Here is an 18,178-nt window from a genome sequence, read left to right as displayed (position 1 = left end):
GCCTGTAAGTCGCCCATGTGCTTTACTGACGCTAGTGCTAGAAGCAGAGCAGTCTTTAGTGACAGTGCCTTTAGGCGGACAGATTGTAGCGGCTCAAAAGGGGAACCCTTTAAGGCTCTTAGTACAGTAGGAAGGTCCCATGAAGGAACAGTGAGGGGGCGTGGCAGATAAAGCCTTCTGGCCCCTCTCATAAAATGCACAACATGGTCATTTTTCCCTACTGACTGGCATGCTATAAGGGGCTTCTGACACTGCTATTGTCACTACATAGACTTTCTGCGTGGAGGGGGATCGACCCTTATCCAACAACTCTTGCAGGAATGACAGTATCACTGATATGTCACAGACCGACAGGTCTTCGCCACGGTTCGAGCACCAAGCGGAGAACATCGACCATTTAGAGGTGTAGAGGCATCTTGTAGATGAGGCTTTAGCCAGAAAAATAGTATTTAGTATGCACTCCGGAAGGCTTGCCGGCTCCCGTTGAGTGGCCAAAGATGAAGGGCCCACAGCTCTGGATGTGGATGCCATATAGTTCCGCCCACCTGAGAAAGGAGAAATATGTTGGGCAATGAGAGTTGTTTTCTGAGGCGAAGAGGTCTACTTCCACTTTGCCAAAAATCTTCCATATTATCTGAACTGTTTGCGGGTGAAGCATCCACTCCTCTGAGGGGATTCCGCTTCTTGAAATCATATCTGCACCCTGGTTCAGTTTGCCTGGCAGGTGCACTGCTTTCAGGGAGCGCAGATTGCGCTAAGCCCACACTAGCAGCTGAGACGTTAGCCTTAAAAGGCGAGTCGATGATAACCCGCCTTGGTGGTTCACATACGACACCACCGTCATGCTGTCTGATCTGACTAGCAAGTGATGTCCCCTCAGGTCTGGCAGGAAGCTCTGGTGGGCTCAGTGAACTGCAAGCATTTGTTATGAAGCCTGCTTTCCCCCTTCGACCATTGGCCGAATGCAGGTTTCCCCTGGCACAGAGCACCCCAACCCTTGTTGGATGCATCTGTCGAGATTACCTTCCTTCTGCAAACCATACCGAACAGGACGCCCCATTCCATCCAGTGCACGCTCCTACAAGGGGTCAGGGCTGAGGTGCAGGCCTGGCTCACCTTGATGCGTAGGCGCCCGTGGCAAAACTTCTGGTTTCAACCAGTACTGAAGGGGGCGCATGTGGAACAGACCCAGCTTTAGTACTGGCGATGCTGTTGCCATAAGACCCAGTGGCTTTTGGAACGTCTTTGGGGGTGAGAGACACCGATCTTGAAAGAGGCCGTGAGTCGTTGTAGAGCAGTGGGATGCTCCTTCACCTTTGTTGCTCTCATTGCCACAGAGTCAAGCACTGTTCCCAGAAACGAAACTCGTTGGCTGGGAGACAGCGAGCTTTTGGCAAAATTCACCCTGATCCCTAGGCATTCTAAATGGCTGAGGAGCAGGTAATTGAAAATGCAGATTCCCTTCTGCCTGAGAGGGAAGAGAGCCGCATCCATGCACTTCGTAAACATGCGAGGGGCCAAGGATAGCCCGAAAGGGAGGACCCTGTATTGGTAAGCCACACCCTCGAAGGTGAATCTCAAGAACGGACTGTGACAGGGGACTATCTGGATGTGAAAGTAAGCATATTTTTTAGATCCAGAAAAAAGAACCAGTCTCCTGAGCATATTTGCGAGAGGATCTGTTTCAGCATGATCATTCTGAAGCACCGTCTCATGAAAGCGCGATTCAGACATCTTAGATCAAGGATGAGGCTAAGCCCGTCGTCTTTAATGGGGACGAGGAAGTAATGGCTGTAAAACCATGAGTAACGTTGAACGATCTCTATGGCTCCTTTCACCAGCAGATTTGTTACTTTGGCGCGCAGAATGTGAGCGTCCTTGCTATGTACCAAAGTGGTGACCACTCCGCTGAAGCGCGGGGGTCTTCGTGCAAACTGGAGGAAATAGCCATATGTTATTATCCCCATAACCCATTCTGACACTCAGGGAATTGCTTGCCATTGTCTGGCCAGGATGGACAGAGGTTGGATTGGTTCAAGTGCTGGGTCGCTGCATGGGGACACAGTGCTGGTGAGTGATGTGAGAGGAAAACTGCTCTTTTTGCGAAAAGGTGCATGTTTTATTTCTCGCGCTATCACAGCGCTTTGCAGTTTGGGCGCTAGAACGGGCCCAGCATTTACAGCAAACACAGCTCTGTCTGCACCTGGAACTGAATGAGGCAGCCGGCAATACACACGGGGCAGTTTGGGGGGAGGTCTGGCCGTGGCGAGACTTAGCCCCCTCCTCTTCCTCACCTCTCAAACAAGAAACCAGCACTACCTTGGGCCGGGGTCCCTGGCGTTTTGGAAACTGATACCGTCTGGTGGCCAAACAGGAACGGTGTCAGGGCTCAGACTTCTGAGCAGCGATGGCAACGGGAGCAGCTTTATGAGGGTGCCGATTCTGCGCTTGCTTGGGGCGACTAGGAGCTGCAGAAGAGGAGGCGCGTTTTGGCAGGAAGTGTCAAATCGCCTGGGATGACTTCTGTGCCTCAGTGAAACGCTCAGCAAACCCTCCACCGCTAGTCTGAAGAGGCCGCTGGGCAAGATGGGTGCATCCAGGAATGGCACCTTGTCGGCATCCTTGATTTCAGTCAAGTTAAGCCGTAGGTGGCATCCAGCACGACCAGGTTGGCCATCGAGCGTCCTATAGCTTGGGCAGTGCACTTTGTAGCACGCAGGGCCAGGTCCATTGCACTCCTCATCTCCCTGAGTGTTGCAGCGTCCGGGCCCGACTCATCAGCAGCAGCGAGGAGTTTGGCCTGGAAGACCTGGAGCACTGCCATGGAATGCAGCGGCAGCCTGCCCAGCTGATGAGTAGGCACGACCCGCGAGTGTCGAGGTGGTCCAGCATGGCATGGACGGATGGGTGGCCTTGGACTTCCATCCAACAGCCGTGGACGTGCAGAGATGCATGTCCACAGACTCATCCAGTGGCGGCAGATGCTCATATCCTTTTTCCTCAGCACTGTTGATCGAGGTGAGGGCTGAAGAGGAAGAAGTGGGGAGGCGTGCTGAGTAGGGAGCACGCCATGACCTGGTCAGCTCATCATAGACCTCCTGGAAGAAGGGGGATGATCTCTGGCAAGGGGCCTGATGGCGCCCCGGCAGGAACCACTTATCCAGATGGCTGCGGGATGGTTCCTCAGGAGGAGACCATTCCAAGCCCAGGTCTTCAACAGCCCTCGACAGAGCGCAGATAAGTTCAGTGTCCACCCCGAGATTCACATGGCTGGGCTCAGACGGTGTCAAAGGAGTGGGGTCCTGCAAGCCCGACAACTCCTCCGTGTCCGAAGTTGCTAGAGACATACTGTCATCTAGTAGCTCTTCGTCACTCCCAGCAAACAAGATCAGGTCGCTCGCGACAGCAGAGGGACGCTGATCAGGCTGCGTGAAGAGGACGGGGAATCCCCTCTGGGCAGAGAAAGTGAGGTACGCGGGGGCTGAGCCGACATAAGCTCACTCTCATCCTGGTGCTGCACTCTTCTTCCCCGCTGTTTCTTCCTCGCAGGCTCGTGGAAGGAAGAGAATGGGAGGGCTCGAGGAGCGGGATCGCCTTCAGAAAAGAAAGCAATTCGCGAGCACAGAGAGGAGAGATTCATATTCTCGCAATTGAGAACATGAAGTCTCATTAAGCATTGCGTCAGCGTGGGCTTTCCCCAGACATGCGACGCACTCACTGTGGCCATCATCAGCTGCATTAACGGGACAGCATTTATATCAACGCCGTGGAAATTTGCTCAGAAATTTGCTCTTTTTCTTGCCGGATGGCGGCTGGGGAAGCAATGTTCTGCAGCAGGAAACCGGCAGTCATGTTCCACTTGCGAGGCGTGTCAACGGCGAGCAGGCAGTTTAGCAGAGATCAACGAAGTAGTCGTCGCTGAAGGAGAAGAAATCTGAATCTTGGCCGCTTATATAGCCAGAGGCCCCTTCCATTCTGGCGGGCTTTGGCGGGCTTCGCAGCCATAGGTTCGTGCAGCACCACTGCTGAGCCATTGGTTCGTTTCCATCCACTGCACAAACCGGTGACCATGCAGTTTCACTGCGTGATTGAATAAGGCTTCAGTTCAGGAGAAAAAAGGAGTTTTTCCCATAGCGTCTTTAAGCAGACACAGTATGAATGAAGTATTGAAAGGGAACTTCTCTGCTCTATGGACAAGTTTGGCCATGACTCTGACGCCTTTAAGAAGCTATGCACAGTGACTGACCTGGCTCTGTGTGCTACCAAGACAATCGGCAAGCCATGGCCAAGCACCATCTTTGACCGAATTTAACAGATCGGGGCACTGACATGGTTGCCTTACTCAACTCGACAGTCTCACCTAGAGACTATTCGGCCCTGCTGTGGATGGGTTTGCCGAGCGTTTTACTGTGGCACAGAAGAGGTTGCAGGCTCTCACAAACAAAGGGCATGATTTGGCATCCCTGGCCAGAGCTGTGGAGACTTCATGTTCCTCAACGGGAGCCGAGATTCAAAAGATGTTTTACTTTTATCTGTATTACCAATAATTACTATATTTTAAGAGCACGTGAGCGCACCGGCACCTCCATCTGTCCTGCAGTGAGCGCGCTACTGTTCAGCTTCCACACTCCACACAGACACTTGAACAGAACACATTTCTCTAGGTTAACATTAGATTGAGCAGCCAGGTAAATACTTAAATATTTCAGATGATAAGCCATATTTGAGGTTGATGAATTATAGGCAAGCGTTTGGATGTCTTGCTCAACGTACTGTATTACCAAAGAATAGCCGTTAACAATCTGTTAGTCACGAACTGCCTGACTTCTCTTGTGGATTTTTTCAGAAATCAAGTTATCACCCTTCTAGAACTCCCCATCACAGACGGTAAGCATTGACCCAATCTACACTGCCCAGTTTGGGCCCTTAGAGTGTATGTTGAGCATTCTGGCCTGTTCGCAGATCTCAGTTCGGTGCTCTGGGTCTTGGCTTCATTCTGCACTTGCTTCTAGCATGGCGCTATTGAATGCATTCACCATAAGGGTCAGCTACTCAATGGGAGAGATCGTTCGATAGGGAATGTTCCTGTTACTGAAATAAGGGAATAAGCATTGCGTAAGTTGCCATGCTATAAAGCTGCACGTGAATCAATGGCTCTTGCTTCAGTCGAAAGATTCTAATGAAATGGTGCTCTGAGCTGACTTATAGCGGTTGGCTCCTCCCCCTCTGGTGGACTACAGCACCACTGGATTGTGCAGCTACACAAACATGAATAAATCAGGTTTCAGTACACGGCTGGTTCCAGGCATGGGCAAGGGGTAGGCTAAGCCCAACCAAATTAAAGTTTTGCCCAACCAATCAGAATTAGATAAAGATTCTGAAGTGGAATGTATTTTAAAAAGTTTAAGATGTAGCCCAAACAATTTTTCATTTAATTGGTTGAATGCAAGGTGTGCTGAATTCACTGCAGAGCTTCAGTCTGTTGCAGAAAAGCAGGGGCTGACAACGAGTGAAAATTAAGAAATATTTCCACGCAATTATGGGGAGTTTGTGAGTTACGGGGAGTTTAATAGCGTTCCCCGACATAAACGACCAACAATATCCAGTGATGCAAACTATTTAACTTTTTTTTGTCAAATTTCACAGTTTTTAAGGGAAAGTAGGTCTGCCATTTACATGATTAATGTAATTTATAATTGATTATGACAACAATAGCATTTTTCTGTTTTGCGTTTTCAACAATACAACTGAAATTGAATGGGTGTATATTTTAAAATATAAATATTATTTGCAGTTCAGATTGATAACTTTACAAAAATTTGTATTTTTGTTATTTTACTGTTCTTTTTTATTTTATTTTTTATTTATAATTTATTATTTCTTTAAAACGATTGGTCCCTCCAATGTTCTAGACATGATTACAGCCTTTTTTTTTTCGTTTAAATAAAAAAGTTATTTGAAAAGAGTCACCAGGCTTTTTTTCTTTATTATTCAATAAAGGAAAAAAAAATATTTTGCTGTGAAAGTGCATGATATTCTAGGCTGCCCATGAAAGTTTTTTCAGCGTACATATCATATAGTTAATATAGTTAATATAGCAATATGTACAGTATAAATATCTTCTAAATGATGATATGATGACTAAAAAATGCCTACCCAGGATATCTGCCAGCCCACCCTTCCATAGCCATCAAGAACCGGCCTGCTTCAGTATCAGAGTAAACAGGAGTTTCTCCATAAGTGTCAGCGATGCAACGCTCATTCCCTTATTTCAGTGAACCGAGGTTAGGTTAGTAACTGGAATGTTTTACATATTTAAGTGGACTGGTCACAACAAAATTAAGCTGTGATTAATGTGTTGCTTTAGCTAATTTTAATTAAGTTATTTGAACAAGCAGCAATAAATAAATAATAATAAAAATTAAAATTTCCAGTGTAGGCAACACCTACAGTAGCAAGGCAGTGTTAGGGTGGGACATGGGACATTCCCACAAACAGCTATGAGAAGCTCTCAGCTCCAACATCTTTTGAGAAGTGTCCTGTGCACCATTGACCAGTCGTTTCCACTCCTTCTGCCATCTGTCTTCTAGATCTACATGATATATTTTCATCAACATTATATGTTCATTATGACTTTTTGATCTCAGTCAAATTGTTTCTTGACCATCACATAAACTATAATCTTAATAATTCCCCATTTGTGTAATTTTAAAGTGCTGTGTTTGCAGTATTTATATACTGTACATTGAAAATCAAGATACAGTGAAAACTACAAAATACAAGTTTGTGTTTTATGCATAGTTTATGTTTTAACATTTATATAGAGCTTTTCTCTCACTCAAAACATATGCTCTTCAATAAATGGTGTATAACCGCAGACAGTCATTAAATGTAATTAGATTGTGAAGTAAAAAAAAAAACAAATAAAACACAGTATATATTAGTAGAGGAAGCATTTTAATTTATAACAAATATAACAATATAAATTATTTAAATCCACACATACAAAAAAATTATACAAATATGTTTTAATACTGAACTGAACTCTCTTCAAAAACAAACAGATGTCACTGAGATCATAGCACATTTCTTACAATTCTTGCTTCTTTTCTACTAAAAGCTTTATTTGAGAATTTTGCTCTTGAGCTTTTAATGTGATAAACTGTCAAAGCCAGGGGTTTTCAAACTGAGGTCCTGGGACACAAGGAGGGAGACAAGGTGGTGCTCAAAAAAACATTTGAAAAGACCACAAAGCAATTCCACAGGCAGAACTTGTTTTTGGTATTCTATCAGGTTCTTGATCGCAGCCTGAGGCAGATATGCTGTGTCTGAATTCTATGATTGTCTCACATCCTGTCAGAATCATTGTGCTGATGCATGTTAGCTTGCCAAGCTAATAAATCCTTAAGCTAGTGGGGTCCTGATCTTTCATTTCACAACACAAAAAAAGTTTTGATCATTTTTAATTTAGAGGCCTTGGAAATTTGTACAGTATATCAAATATGATAGGCTTTATAGGGTTAAGAGGAGGGCTGTGTCTGAACACTCTGTTCACAGACCATTAAGCAGTATGCATGTGACTGAATCACACACAGTCTTTCTCTAATTCAGAAACTCTCACTGCAGATGGCCTAGTGCTGCTTCACAACTGCTCACAGAGACCCCATTGTTCCCAAGCAACATCATGTTTATTTGTTGGTCAGATCGAATTCGAGGCTGTACAGGGTGGCAGTTTAAAAAAAATGATCGGTGTGGAAAGACTGAGGCCTGTGCCAGATCACCCTCCAAAAAAGTCAATGTCATCACATTGCAAACTAACCGAAAGCATCATGCATGTGCACTTCCTCAAGTCCTTCACTAGCAATTCTCCTCAGCTGTGACATGAACAGAAGCAGTAAGGGGCAGTAAAAAAAATAAATAAATCAATTACACACTTTTCAAGAAAGAATCTGGCACTATAATATAATGAATTGTAAAATATTAAATGTTGCTTGCAAAAATTGCTGTCAAAAGATTTTATATATATACTGTACATACATGAAAGAAAGAAATAATAATAATTTAAACTGCTGTATATATATTTAAACTGCTGTATATATATATATATATATATATATCTATATATACATACATACATACATACATACATATATACATACATACATACATATATCGATATATATATATATATATATATATATACAGCAGTTTAAATTATTATTATTATTTCTTTCTTTCATTTTGGTGTATGAGATATTTGAGAACAAAGTCATTCAAACAGCTCAGACTTATTTACCACCAAATGCAGGAAATACCATTACATTGACATGCCAGAGAAAGTTTTAGGCAATGACGTGTACATCTTTGAACAAGGAGGGAGAACTTCAATTGGAAAATCACAATGAAAAAAAAAATATGGATGTCTTAAGAACTTAAACTGGGAGTTACCTGAAATTTCAGAAACACTCATGAACAAAACAATCTTCTTCTGGTTGGTTCTATTTAAAAAAAAAAATGGCTTAGCTCACACCATGCTCCCCCGATAAAATGCAAAACAGTGCTACTGAGAAAGAGAGCCACCCACCTAACTATTTTCTCTTGACTGCGGCGTGCACAAAATCTCATCTCAACAGATTTGATGAATGTCTTTGTTCTTAATTTTGTAATTTCTTCTGAATATCAATATTTGTTTGAATTAAAACAGCTTTGAGGATAAACTATCTAATTTGTAGTCTCTATAAAAGACATGTTTACAATTCATATATGATGTTGAAAATCAAAGTTTTTGGTGTCTATTTGTCATATTTTTGGATACATTTAATGTTTTTTTTTAAAACTAAATGCTTTAATTATATTAATACATCCCCGAGTGATGTTATTACTAGTGTTATTTTTATTATTATTTCATTTTGTTTTGTTTTATTTTAAAACTAAATGCTTTAATTATTTGAATTCATGGGTGTTATTATTAAGTAATTCCACAGGTTCATACATTACAAAAATCAAAACATATAGGGCTACTGAATGAAACCATTCAAAATAAATTCACATTGTTGATATTATGACATATCTTCACTTAAGTGAAGTCAAACATGTCTGCATAATGCATTCATAAGTCAAATACATAATAAATTTACCAAAGTTACTAATCTGTCAGTAGGTTACACACAAGTAATAAGTGATATCAAAAGTCACTTATACATTCTGTAAAAGTTTAGTGCACCCCTTTAATTTTACATTTTGTGCTATGACAATTAAATGAGCAAATATTTCTCTCAATAACACATTGGCTAATGGATCATCCTCCTGTGCATGATAAACTTATAAAGAAATTACAATTAAAAAGTAAATGCACATCATTCTTAAGGCATCTTCCCTATGATTTTAAACAGCTGCAGTTATGTAAAGCTTCTATTTTAGGTATGAACTACATGATCACATTGGATAGTGTCCCCTCTATCCAATGGTCTAGTAAGTGATCGTGTAGGCCTATTTCTGTCAGTAATACATTTTGTACTGGTTTTACTCTCACTGACATGAAAGAACAGCATACAACAACCAAACGAAGCGCAACACTTAAAAAAAGAAGAAGAAGCTAAAACTACTTGTTGCAGTCTTGACGTTTTAAGGCCTTGTTTTTATAGTGTACAGCAATGCGGGAAAAATAGAGGTAGCTAAGCAGCACGAAATATTGGCCAGAATAGATGCAGTACGACCCAATAACCCCCCCTCCATAACACCCATAAGAAATAAAATATTTTCAGCAAATAAAAAAACAGAGAAAAAAAAAAAAAAACGAAAAAACAAAAAAAGTCGCCTATGTATGTAAATGTAAACTAAATGTATGTTTTATTATGAGTGATGTTGCTCAAAGTAGGTGTCCCATACTGGACTGGCTTAATAATGACTAAATTATGAAATGCAGTGTAATCAATAATCTAGAACAACTCATTTATAAATCTAGTTCAGTTTTGGGATGCTGAATGAGTCATTATTATTAGCTAGCATCGCGTTTCTATTTATTAAAAAAAAAAAAAAAAAAAAAATAGATAGATACATACTTCCCAAAGAGCCTATCCAAAATGCCACCAACAGCGTCTGATTTGCTTAATATGTAGCCTATATTAGCCTATAAGTCCGATTGTGGACAACGACAAAGAAAACGCGTTCTGACGACTGATATTTTAATATCTTTAATACCAGTTTTTAAAACATTGACAGACTCTCTCCTTATTGCCTTACTGTGTCATTGTATCTCCAAGTCTTCCTGGATCAGCTGTTTGAGTGCGCATGCGCAGTGCATACACTACTGCAGTACGGTTTGCCGTGACGTTCATAACAGAGGCAAGTCCGAACAAATATCTCCCTACGCGTAATAATTATAAGATACAGCAGCCTTATAAAGAAGTCGATTTAACGTATTTACCCAGCTCAGAGGATCCCTTTTCGTCTGGAGACATAGAAAATTATAATGCAATGTGAACTCTGATTATTTTCGCAGTAACCAGTAGATGATTCCTTATTGCTTCTACCTGTCAAAGCGAAATCCTTCAGTGGACTGATGATGAAAACGATGCATGCCGAGGATGAACTGACCAAAGCAGCCGCGACTGGAAACACTTACCATGTTCAGTTTTTACTATCTAACGGAGTCAATGTGAACGGCGTTAACAAATTCGGTAGAACACCTATACAGGTAGGTTTTAGACACGTCTTAAGAATAAATAAACTATTAAAAATGCAAACGGACTGCATAAGACGGACTGCAGACGTACAAATATTAAATACAACTAAAGGAAATATTGTAGAATGAATGTCAACAGAGTTCTGTACCAGAACGGTTGTAAATAGCCTAATAGAAAACACTGCCGAAAGTTATTTTATAATATGGTATTAGTCCTATAACTTAATATAGCCTAATTTTAGAATTTTAATTCTTTCTCACACTCGGTTTAATAGTTTTTTATTTATATAGCCTATATATATTTTTTTTTATTGCCTAGCATATTTACTTGAATTTAATATTTACATTGTCGCTAGTGAGTCTAACTGGAAACATTTTCGGCATATTTAGACTGTAATGCAATTCTAATAACTATGAAAAAAATATATATGGTTAATATTATTTATTTCCACAGTGTATTAGAAAATTATTAATATTTTAAAGTATTTATCTTATAGGTGCAGTTATCTGGAGGTATTTAAGGCAAAGAAAGAAAGGAAAAAAAAAGATAAAATCATGTAGCTACTTTAAAATAAGAAATTAATCCCATTCTATGAATTGCAGGCTACTTTAAAAGTAGGTCCTATGTGAGTTTCATAGACTGTGGAGTGTTTCTTTGTGGCATTTTAGGCTATTTCATAATTTATAAATCTCTTTGACAGTTTATCCTATTCCTAAACTGTGTTAATGAATGTCAACCGAGTTCTGTACTACCAGAACGGTTGTAGCTAAATAATAGAAAACACTCCCGTTTAATATTTTGGGATGAATGTATTGTATTATTATTAAAAAATTAGGCTATCCCACATCAACATTCACCACCCTGTCTCAGTGAGGTAGCGAATATTATAAACCAGATTAGCCTAAAACAAACTTTTTGTCCTGCTGAGAGGGTAGTGGTCATGTTTGAAAGCAATTTCACCTCGTAGCTTATTTCTAGTCTGTTCTAATGATGGTTACTCATGTTGCGATGCTCCCCATTCTGCGCAAGATTTAAAAAATGGAGAGGCAAAATAAAGTGCCTGCGGAGAGGATGTAATAGTTAAGCAAGCTTAAAACGAACATACACAAAGACTGCAAAAATTCAGAAACTGTGACTGATTGATTAGACATATACAGTTTTCGGGCTAATTGGTAAGATAGGCTAAGTGAAACATTTTAATCTTTCTAGTTTTAACGAAATATGCTATAGATAGGCCTATCACAAAGTGGACATACTCATATGATACACACTTAGGCCTATCTAAAAACAATATTAAGCAATAATAAAAACAAATGTTACAACATGAGCAGTTAAATTATTAATGTTGTTGAACTATTCTTAGTTATTGTCCTAATAAACTACACTATGCACTAGCTACATTGTTCTTACCGAACGAAAGAAAATCTTTCTCAGTGATTCAAATAATGACAATTAAAGTAGGAATCGCAGTCAGCATGTTTGTTTGTTTGGTTTTTAATTTACTTATTATTTTAAATAGAAAATAACAAATCTTTATACCAAAAACATTGGTGACAACATTGCAAGTTTTTTTTTTTTTACCCCCGCAGGTGATGATGATGGGTAACACACCTTTGGCTCACCTGCTGCTGGAATATGGAGCAGATCCTAATGTGCCTGATCCCGGGACAGGAAGCACTCCTTTGCACGATGCTGCCAGAACCGGATTCATGGACACCGTGCGGCTTTTAATTCGCTTCAACGCCGATCCCAATGCAACAGATCACAGCAATTTACGACCTGTGGATGTGGCACGACAGACTGGCCATATGGACGTGGCTGAATTTCTCAATCGTATTTAAAAGTTAAATACGCTAAAGTTAAAGTTCTTCTTTTTTTTCGTAACTAAATGTTGATCACATAATATGACAGGTTTAAAAAATAATAAAGGAATGAGCGCAGCAGTTATGCACTTTAATTGTTTAGGATAATATTTGTGACTAATAATAATTTACAATATTGTTTGTGGATTTTTATGCTGTTTAGAGTATTAAACATTTTAAGTATTTTTATTCCTGAGAATTTATGGTTCACAGTTATTCATTTTTAACAGGCCTTCATGCGGCATCACTATCAAAAACTACAGAAAAAAACAACTTTAATTTTGAAGCATTAATGATAATATCACCCTACTAAAAGTGTATATCTGGACGCAGCATTACGGCTAATGTATAAAAATCTTTATTTATTATTATTATTTTTTTAAAAAACATAGGCTATAGCTAATATTTGCATGATGATGGCTAAATGGAGTTAAGTCTAGGAAAGATAGCTAACGAAGTTGTCCGTTTATTGGGTATGCGCTCAAACCAAATAACCTATTAATATGTGGCTTATATTTTCCAGTTCTCTGAGAAAATAAGATATTTTCGATAAGTTTATGATAAGTTTTTTTATTATTATGTTTTTTTCTTTATAACCCATAATTTGGGTTCTTTAATCATTGCCTCGCCAGCTTGAGTGCAAAATATTGATATTGTGCGGAAAGTTTTTTTTTATTATTTAGTTTTCCTCCTATTGCAAATAACCATTGAAACCTATGAAAGACAGATTAAAGAAAGAAAGAAAGAAAATGTAGCTAATTATTTAAAGCTTGATGTAGCCTCGAGACATTTAGTTACATTTACCAAAGTGCAAAAGACAAATGGTTATTTGAAGAGAACCTATTAGGCTACTTGAGGGTTTATCTCTGAAGAGATTGTTACGTATTAGCAACGAGACTGCTACGTATTAGACCGAATACAACGAGGGGACAAGCAAGGTTGGCTGATCGAATCTCATGAAAGGAACAGAAAATAATTCGATCAGAAATCAAAGTTAGACATCCTCCATTTTGGAAGCAGGAATATTATAAAAGAAACATGATACACGGAGATCTGTTACGATTCCTCGAGGCAAAAACACTGAAAAGAAAACTATTTCTGACGCAACCAAATTTTGTTACAAATATGCATCTGTTCTTCACAAAACTCTGAAAAAGCAATGTGCTGCTGACTTAAAATGGAGGGATTTCATCAATGCACTGAAATATGGCACAATGAATATCCCACACAATTTTCATAGGGGAAAAACAGCATATATTTATTTGTGGTTATGAAATACATGTATTTTTATATCCAACCAAAATATTTATACTTGTGTTTTGTCCAGAGCCATTTCTCTCTCTTGCTCTCTCTCCCCTCAGAGCAGTATCCCCAACTGAGGTTAATTAAGAGCTCTGCTGTGATTGGGTGATGGGAGAGAGAGTATTTCAACTACAGCTACCCTCAGACCAGTAGTTGGTGGTGGCTAGATGGTGTGCAGCTGCTGAGGTTTCATCCTTTAGTTTGCTGATTTGGTGTCTCTTTCTTTCAATTGTGTTGAGACTGTTGAAGCAGAGCTTCTGTCCTTTGTCTCATTGATTACATCTATGACTAAAACTTTATCTAAAGAGAAGTGAGTGTTTAACTTCTATTGCCCATAAATACTGAGTTTAAATTCATTCAAGTCTTTTGTTTTGGGTTTAGTAGGAAGGTGGGTGGCATTTTGTTTTGCATTACTTATTTTCTGCTGTTTATGTCAGTTTAGGGAGTTAGTTTAATCTGCTGTATTTTTTTTTCTTTGAAGCTTAGTTGGGTTGTAGAAGTTAGTTTTGGTATGTTTGTTATTTTGGCCTTGCCCCCTTCTGAAGTTAATACCCTTTTGTTATTTCTCTGTAAATAAAAACTCCTCTTTTTGCTGCATTTGACCGTGGTTGTTTGGGTTATTGTAGCCATTCTGGGTCTGAAGAAAGCATTTTCTCTGCCGTCACACAGTCTCACCACCAACCATTTCTTATGCGGTCTTCCCTAGGACTAACGTAGACAGTAACACTTGTATTTTGATTTATCCAAGGTACTTAAAGGTGTAATAACTGTTGCTACTATTAAAAGGCACTGAAAAACAATGTGATAATCAATAGATCCTGTCCTCTGGCAATGCTACTATGCATTACATTTTTAAACAAACACCATTTTGAAGAGAAAAATAATAGCCATGTCAGGGTGGACCATTTTTTTTTTATTTAGGTCAATAATGGTAGGAATGTCACGCTTGTTTACAGAAACATGATTGCAGCTGTGGACACCACATCTTGGATGGCTCCTCAATGGCTGGATGCTTTAATGTTTGGGCAACATTACTGAGGACTGTGACATCAGCTGGGCAACAAGATAAACAACATAAATATCTCAGTATAGATATCACATTTAAGACAAAATACATTACATGATTACATACATTTATAAAAAATCTGTAATTTACATAATTTAAAGAGCTTTAAACTCACTTTTTGTGCATTTATTGTGGTCTCCCAGTCCATCTGACAGATCATCAATACATATTTCAAAACAAACCTTCTATCACTTGACAAGGTTGTAACGAAACTAAATAAAAAAATATATATACATATATATGTGTGTGTATATATATATATAATATACATATATATGTGTGTGTATATATATATATATATATATATATATATATATATATATATATATATATATATATATATATATATATATGTGTGTGTATGTGTGTGTATGTGTGTGTGTGTATATATATATATATATATATATATATATATATATATATATATATATATATATATATATATATATATATACACACACATATATAAGTAGCTAAGTTTGGTATATGCAGATTTATAAAAAAAAAAAAAAAAAATACATGAGGAAAAAAGGCTAAATTAATGGACCAGCAAGCAAAAGATCAACCATTAATATATGACTGGGCAGTAAATGCAGAAAACCAGTTTGAACTAAAAATGATCACATTTATTCTTAAAATTAAACTTTACCTCTAAAAACAAACAACATCCTCAAAACAAATATCATGCTGTTAAGTCTCCGAGTCTCACATTTGCCTGTAGCCACTCAGATAACACAGATAAGGTTGCCATGAGTCATGAATAACCTGTCACAAGTTAAAAAAAAATAACTGAAAATGGAAGACATTTATGTTCAAGCAACAGATGGACTATTGTCTCTAATTAATGCCAGACTTTGTCAGCCATTTAGCTGTCTACAGTTACATTGTGCATTCACATTTATAGAGGACAATGTCAGGATCTACTGAATCAAGACAGCAACAAGAAAAATCTGCGTGATCAAGAAAGAAAACTGAACTACAGACTAGTTTTTTTTTTTATCACCAATGTTTTCCTTTAGAGGAACTGACTAACTGGTTGGCAGTAAAATATGTGTGATTGTCTGTGCATGAGTCAGAGAGAGAATGAGAATACAGGACAGGGACGGAAGGATGTGGTGAAGTGGGGAGTGAAAACTAGAGGTCAGCAGCAGGAACTCGGAAGGAGGACTCTGAACTGTGAGGGGAAGTAAACATTGCAGCAAACTACCAGCCTAACCGGTCGTCCGGCTATCGGAAACAATAATCTGCAGAGAGTTTATTGACTTAAAAATGAATATCCTATAAAAAAAAATCCTTTGTAACTAAGAAGAAACAACTTTGAACACATTTCTGCTTTTTTTCTCATGTCCTTTCTTTGTAACGGCATCAAAATATTATGTACAGTTTCACTGTCAAAACACATACTGTCTAGTTAAATAAAAAAAAAAAAAAAAAACACTTCGCTAAGTAACAAAGGGCTTTTATGTGGCATTTGTAACCAAGAGGCAAATGCTTCCATTTATGGGGGGAAAAAATAAAAAACTAAATTTTTGAAGTGAGTATTTGCCACAAATATAAGGACCAAAGGAATAGCTGGGCCTATATGGACCCAAGGTTGTAGATATTGATTAATTCTGCTGCCAAAATTAGTATTTGCTTTTGAATTACATCATCTTGTTTTTGTCTAATGAAAATCATTATTTTTTCTTGAAAGAGCACCAGTCAGGTAAGAATAATGCAATGGATTTCGTGGCAAATTGCTTACATCATTTGCCCGTGCATGTCACGTCAAAACATTAGCTAAAAAAAGGTTCAGCTGTGGATAGTGTGAAACTGAAAATTTGTTGTCACAATGAACCAGGAAACTTGACCACGCATAATTCAAAAGTTCAAACCACCAGGGAATCACTGGTTGTAAAGCCGAACAAAAAATATTATTTGCCCATCTGCTCTGATAAAATGTCTTCTATCTATTCATCAGTTCAGAGAAGCAGACCAAAAGTACAACGAAAGCAATGGTATTTCGCAAGACACATACAGTATTGTTTTTTATCTACTAGAGAGCCAAAAGTCACTTAGAGTAGCTTAAAAAAAACAACAAAAAAAAACAGGCCATTTATTTTTAAAGTTCTATTTTATATTGTAGAAATAAATCAATTACACACTATTTAGGCTAAATGTGGCAATAATATATTTGTAATATTATAAAGAGTATTAATATTAGACATGAATTGTTACTTTTCTCTCTTTCATAAAATACTAATTTCCCATTTATCAAAACAACTTTAATCATGATTCCAAGATAAAACAAGATGGAAAGAAATATTGATGCATGGTCTCTGTAGGTAACATTTGACCTGCGAATGCATTTAAAATCTCTCTACTGTTCTAGCATGCAATCCTTGTGAATCTGTGTATTTTGGTACGGTTTCAGTTCCATGCTGAAAACAAAATGGACTCCAGTTGAAACATTAGGTGTGTCCCAAATCATGTACTTGTGCACTATTGGATGACGTTTTGTAGTATAAACAGTGCGAGTAATGCATTCACACTGAAAATACACAGAGAGTACACTTAAATAACCAAAAAAACGAAGTGTAAAATGTTGGACACTTCATGCCCTCAACTGTCGCAGCTTTAATTAAATAGCGAAAGGGGAGGGGCTATCAGACTCCAATTATAAATGACAAAATAACCTTATATAATTCATACGTTACATGGTTGAGTACATAGGTACACACTGTATAGTACATCATTTGGGACGCAGCTACTGTCCATTCACTTAGCTCTGATTGAGGAAATCTTATGCTTTTTTCACTCACACATTTATGAGTCTTTCCTGCACAGAATTTTTTTGGTCTGTGTGGGAGTAACATCAAAAGCGTGCAGCTGTGAATGCGCTCAGCTTAGAAAGACTATTGGCATGAACTCAACTGACTTGAAAGACAGACAGACATACACAAACACAAAAGAAAAGAAAAAAAGTCAATGTAAGGTTATCTGTAAGGTTATAATATAAGGTTATCTAATTATAAATACTAGAACCTAACCCAAACCATGAAACTACATTCTGGGGAAAAAAAAAACATACATACAATACTTAAAATACAATTAAAAACAAAAAACAAAAAACAAAAAAAAACACAGGGGTTTGACAAAATGATTGTAGGGGTTAATATAATTTGTGTACACTACTGTGAAAAAAAAAAAAAAAAACTTGATTATCTTTTATTTATTTTCTTTATTTTTTTTATACATGGTCTTGGTTTGTATATCAGTGTAGG

The 18,178-nt window shown here is 38.4% G+C and overlaps 1 protein-coding gene and 1 long non-coding RNA gene across 2 annotated transcripts; one reads left to right on the top strand and one right to left on the bottom strand.

Moving 5' to 3' along the window:
• The first annotated feature begins 10,325 nt into the window (after positions 1-10,325).
• On the top strand, positions 10,326-14,717 carry LOC109098476 (cyclin-dependent kinase inhibitor 2A-like). Its single transcript, XM_019112064.2, has 2 exons — positions 10,326-10,696; positions 12,275-14,717. Exons 1-2 carry the CDS (start codon positions 10,562-10,564, stop codon positions 12,524-12,526), a joined length of 387 nt encoding a protein of 128 aa, XP_018967609.1. The 5' UTR covers positions 10,326-10,561; the 3' UTR covers positions 12,527-14,717.
• Positions 14,718-14,741: 24 nt separating this feature from the next.
• LOC109096688 lies at positions 14,742-15,074 on the bottom strand. The gene is made up of 2 exons (XR_002018967.2): positions 15,031-15,074; positions 14,742-14,902 (listed from the first exon to the last, which is right to left on the bottom strand). It is a non-coding gene; the product is annotated as an uncharacterized LOC109096688 (long non-coding RNA).
• Positions 15,075-18,178: the final 3,104 nt, after the last annotated feature.

This window comes from Cyprinus carpio, chromosome B1 (genome assembly GCF_018340385.1).
Source record: "Cyprinus carpio isolate SPL01 chromosome B1, ASM1834038v1, whole genome shotgun sequence".
Classification (NCBI taxonomy): domain Eukaryota; kingdom Metazoa; phylum Chordata; class Actinopteri; order Cypriniformes; family Cyprinidae; genus Cyprinus; species Cyprinus carpio.
The sequence above is the reverse complement of the archived record's forward strand: the minus strand, read 5'-3'. Positions and strand labels throughout refer to the sequence as shown.

Excerpts from the sequence above, each read along its gene's own strand:
- LOC109098476 (XM_019112064.2), top strand. The coding sequence starts at position 10,562 with ATGATGAAAACGATGCATGCCGAGGATGAACTGACCAAAGCAGCCGCG. Across the intron at positions 10,697-12,274 it reads TCGGTAGAACACCTATACAG|GTGATGATGATGGGTAACAC; the intron begins GTAGGTTTTAGA and ends TTACCCCCGCAG.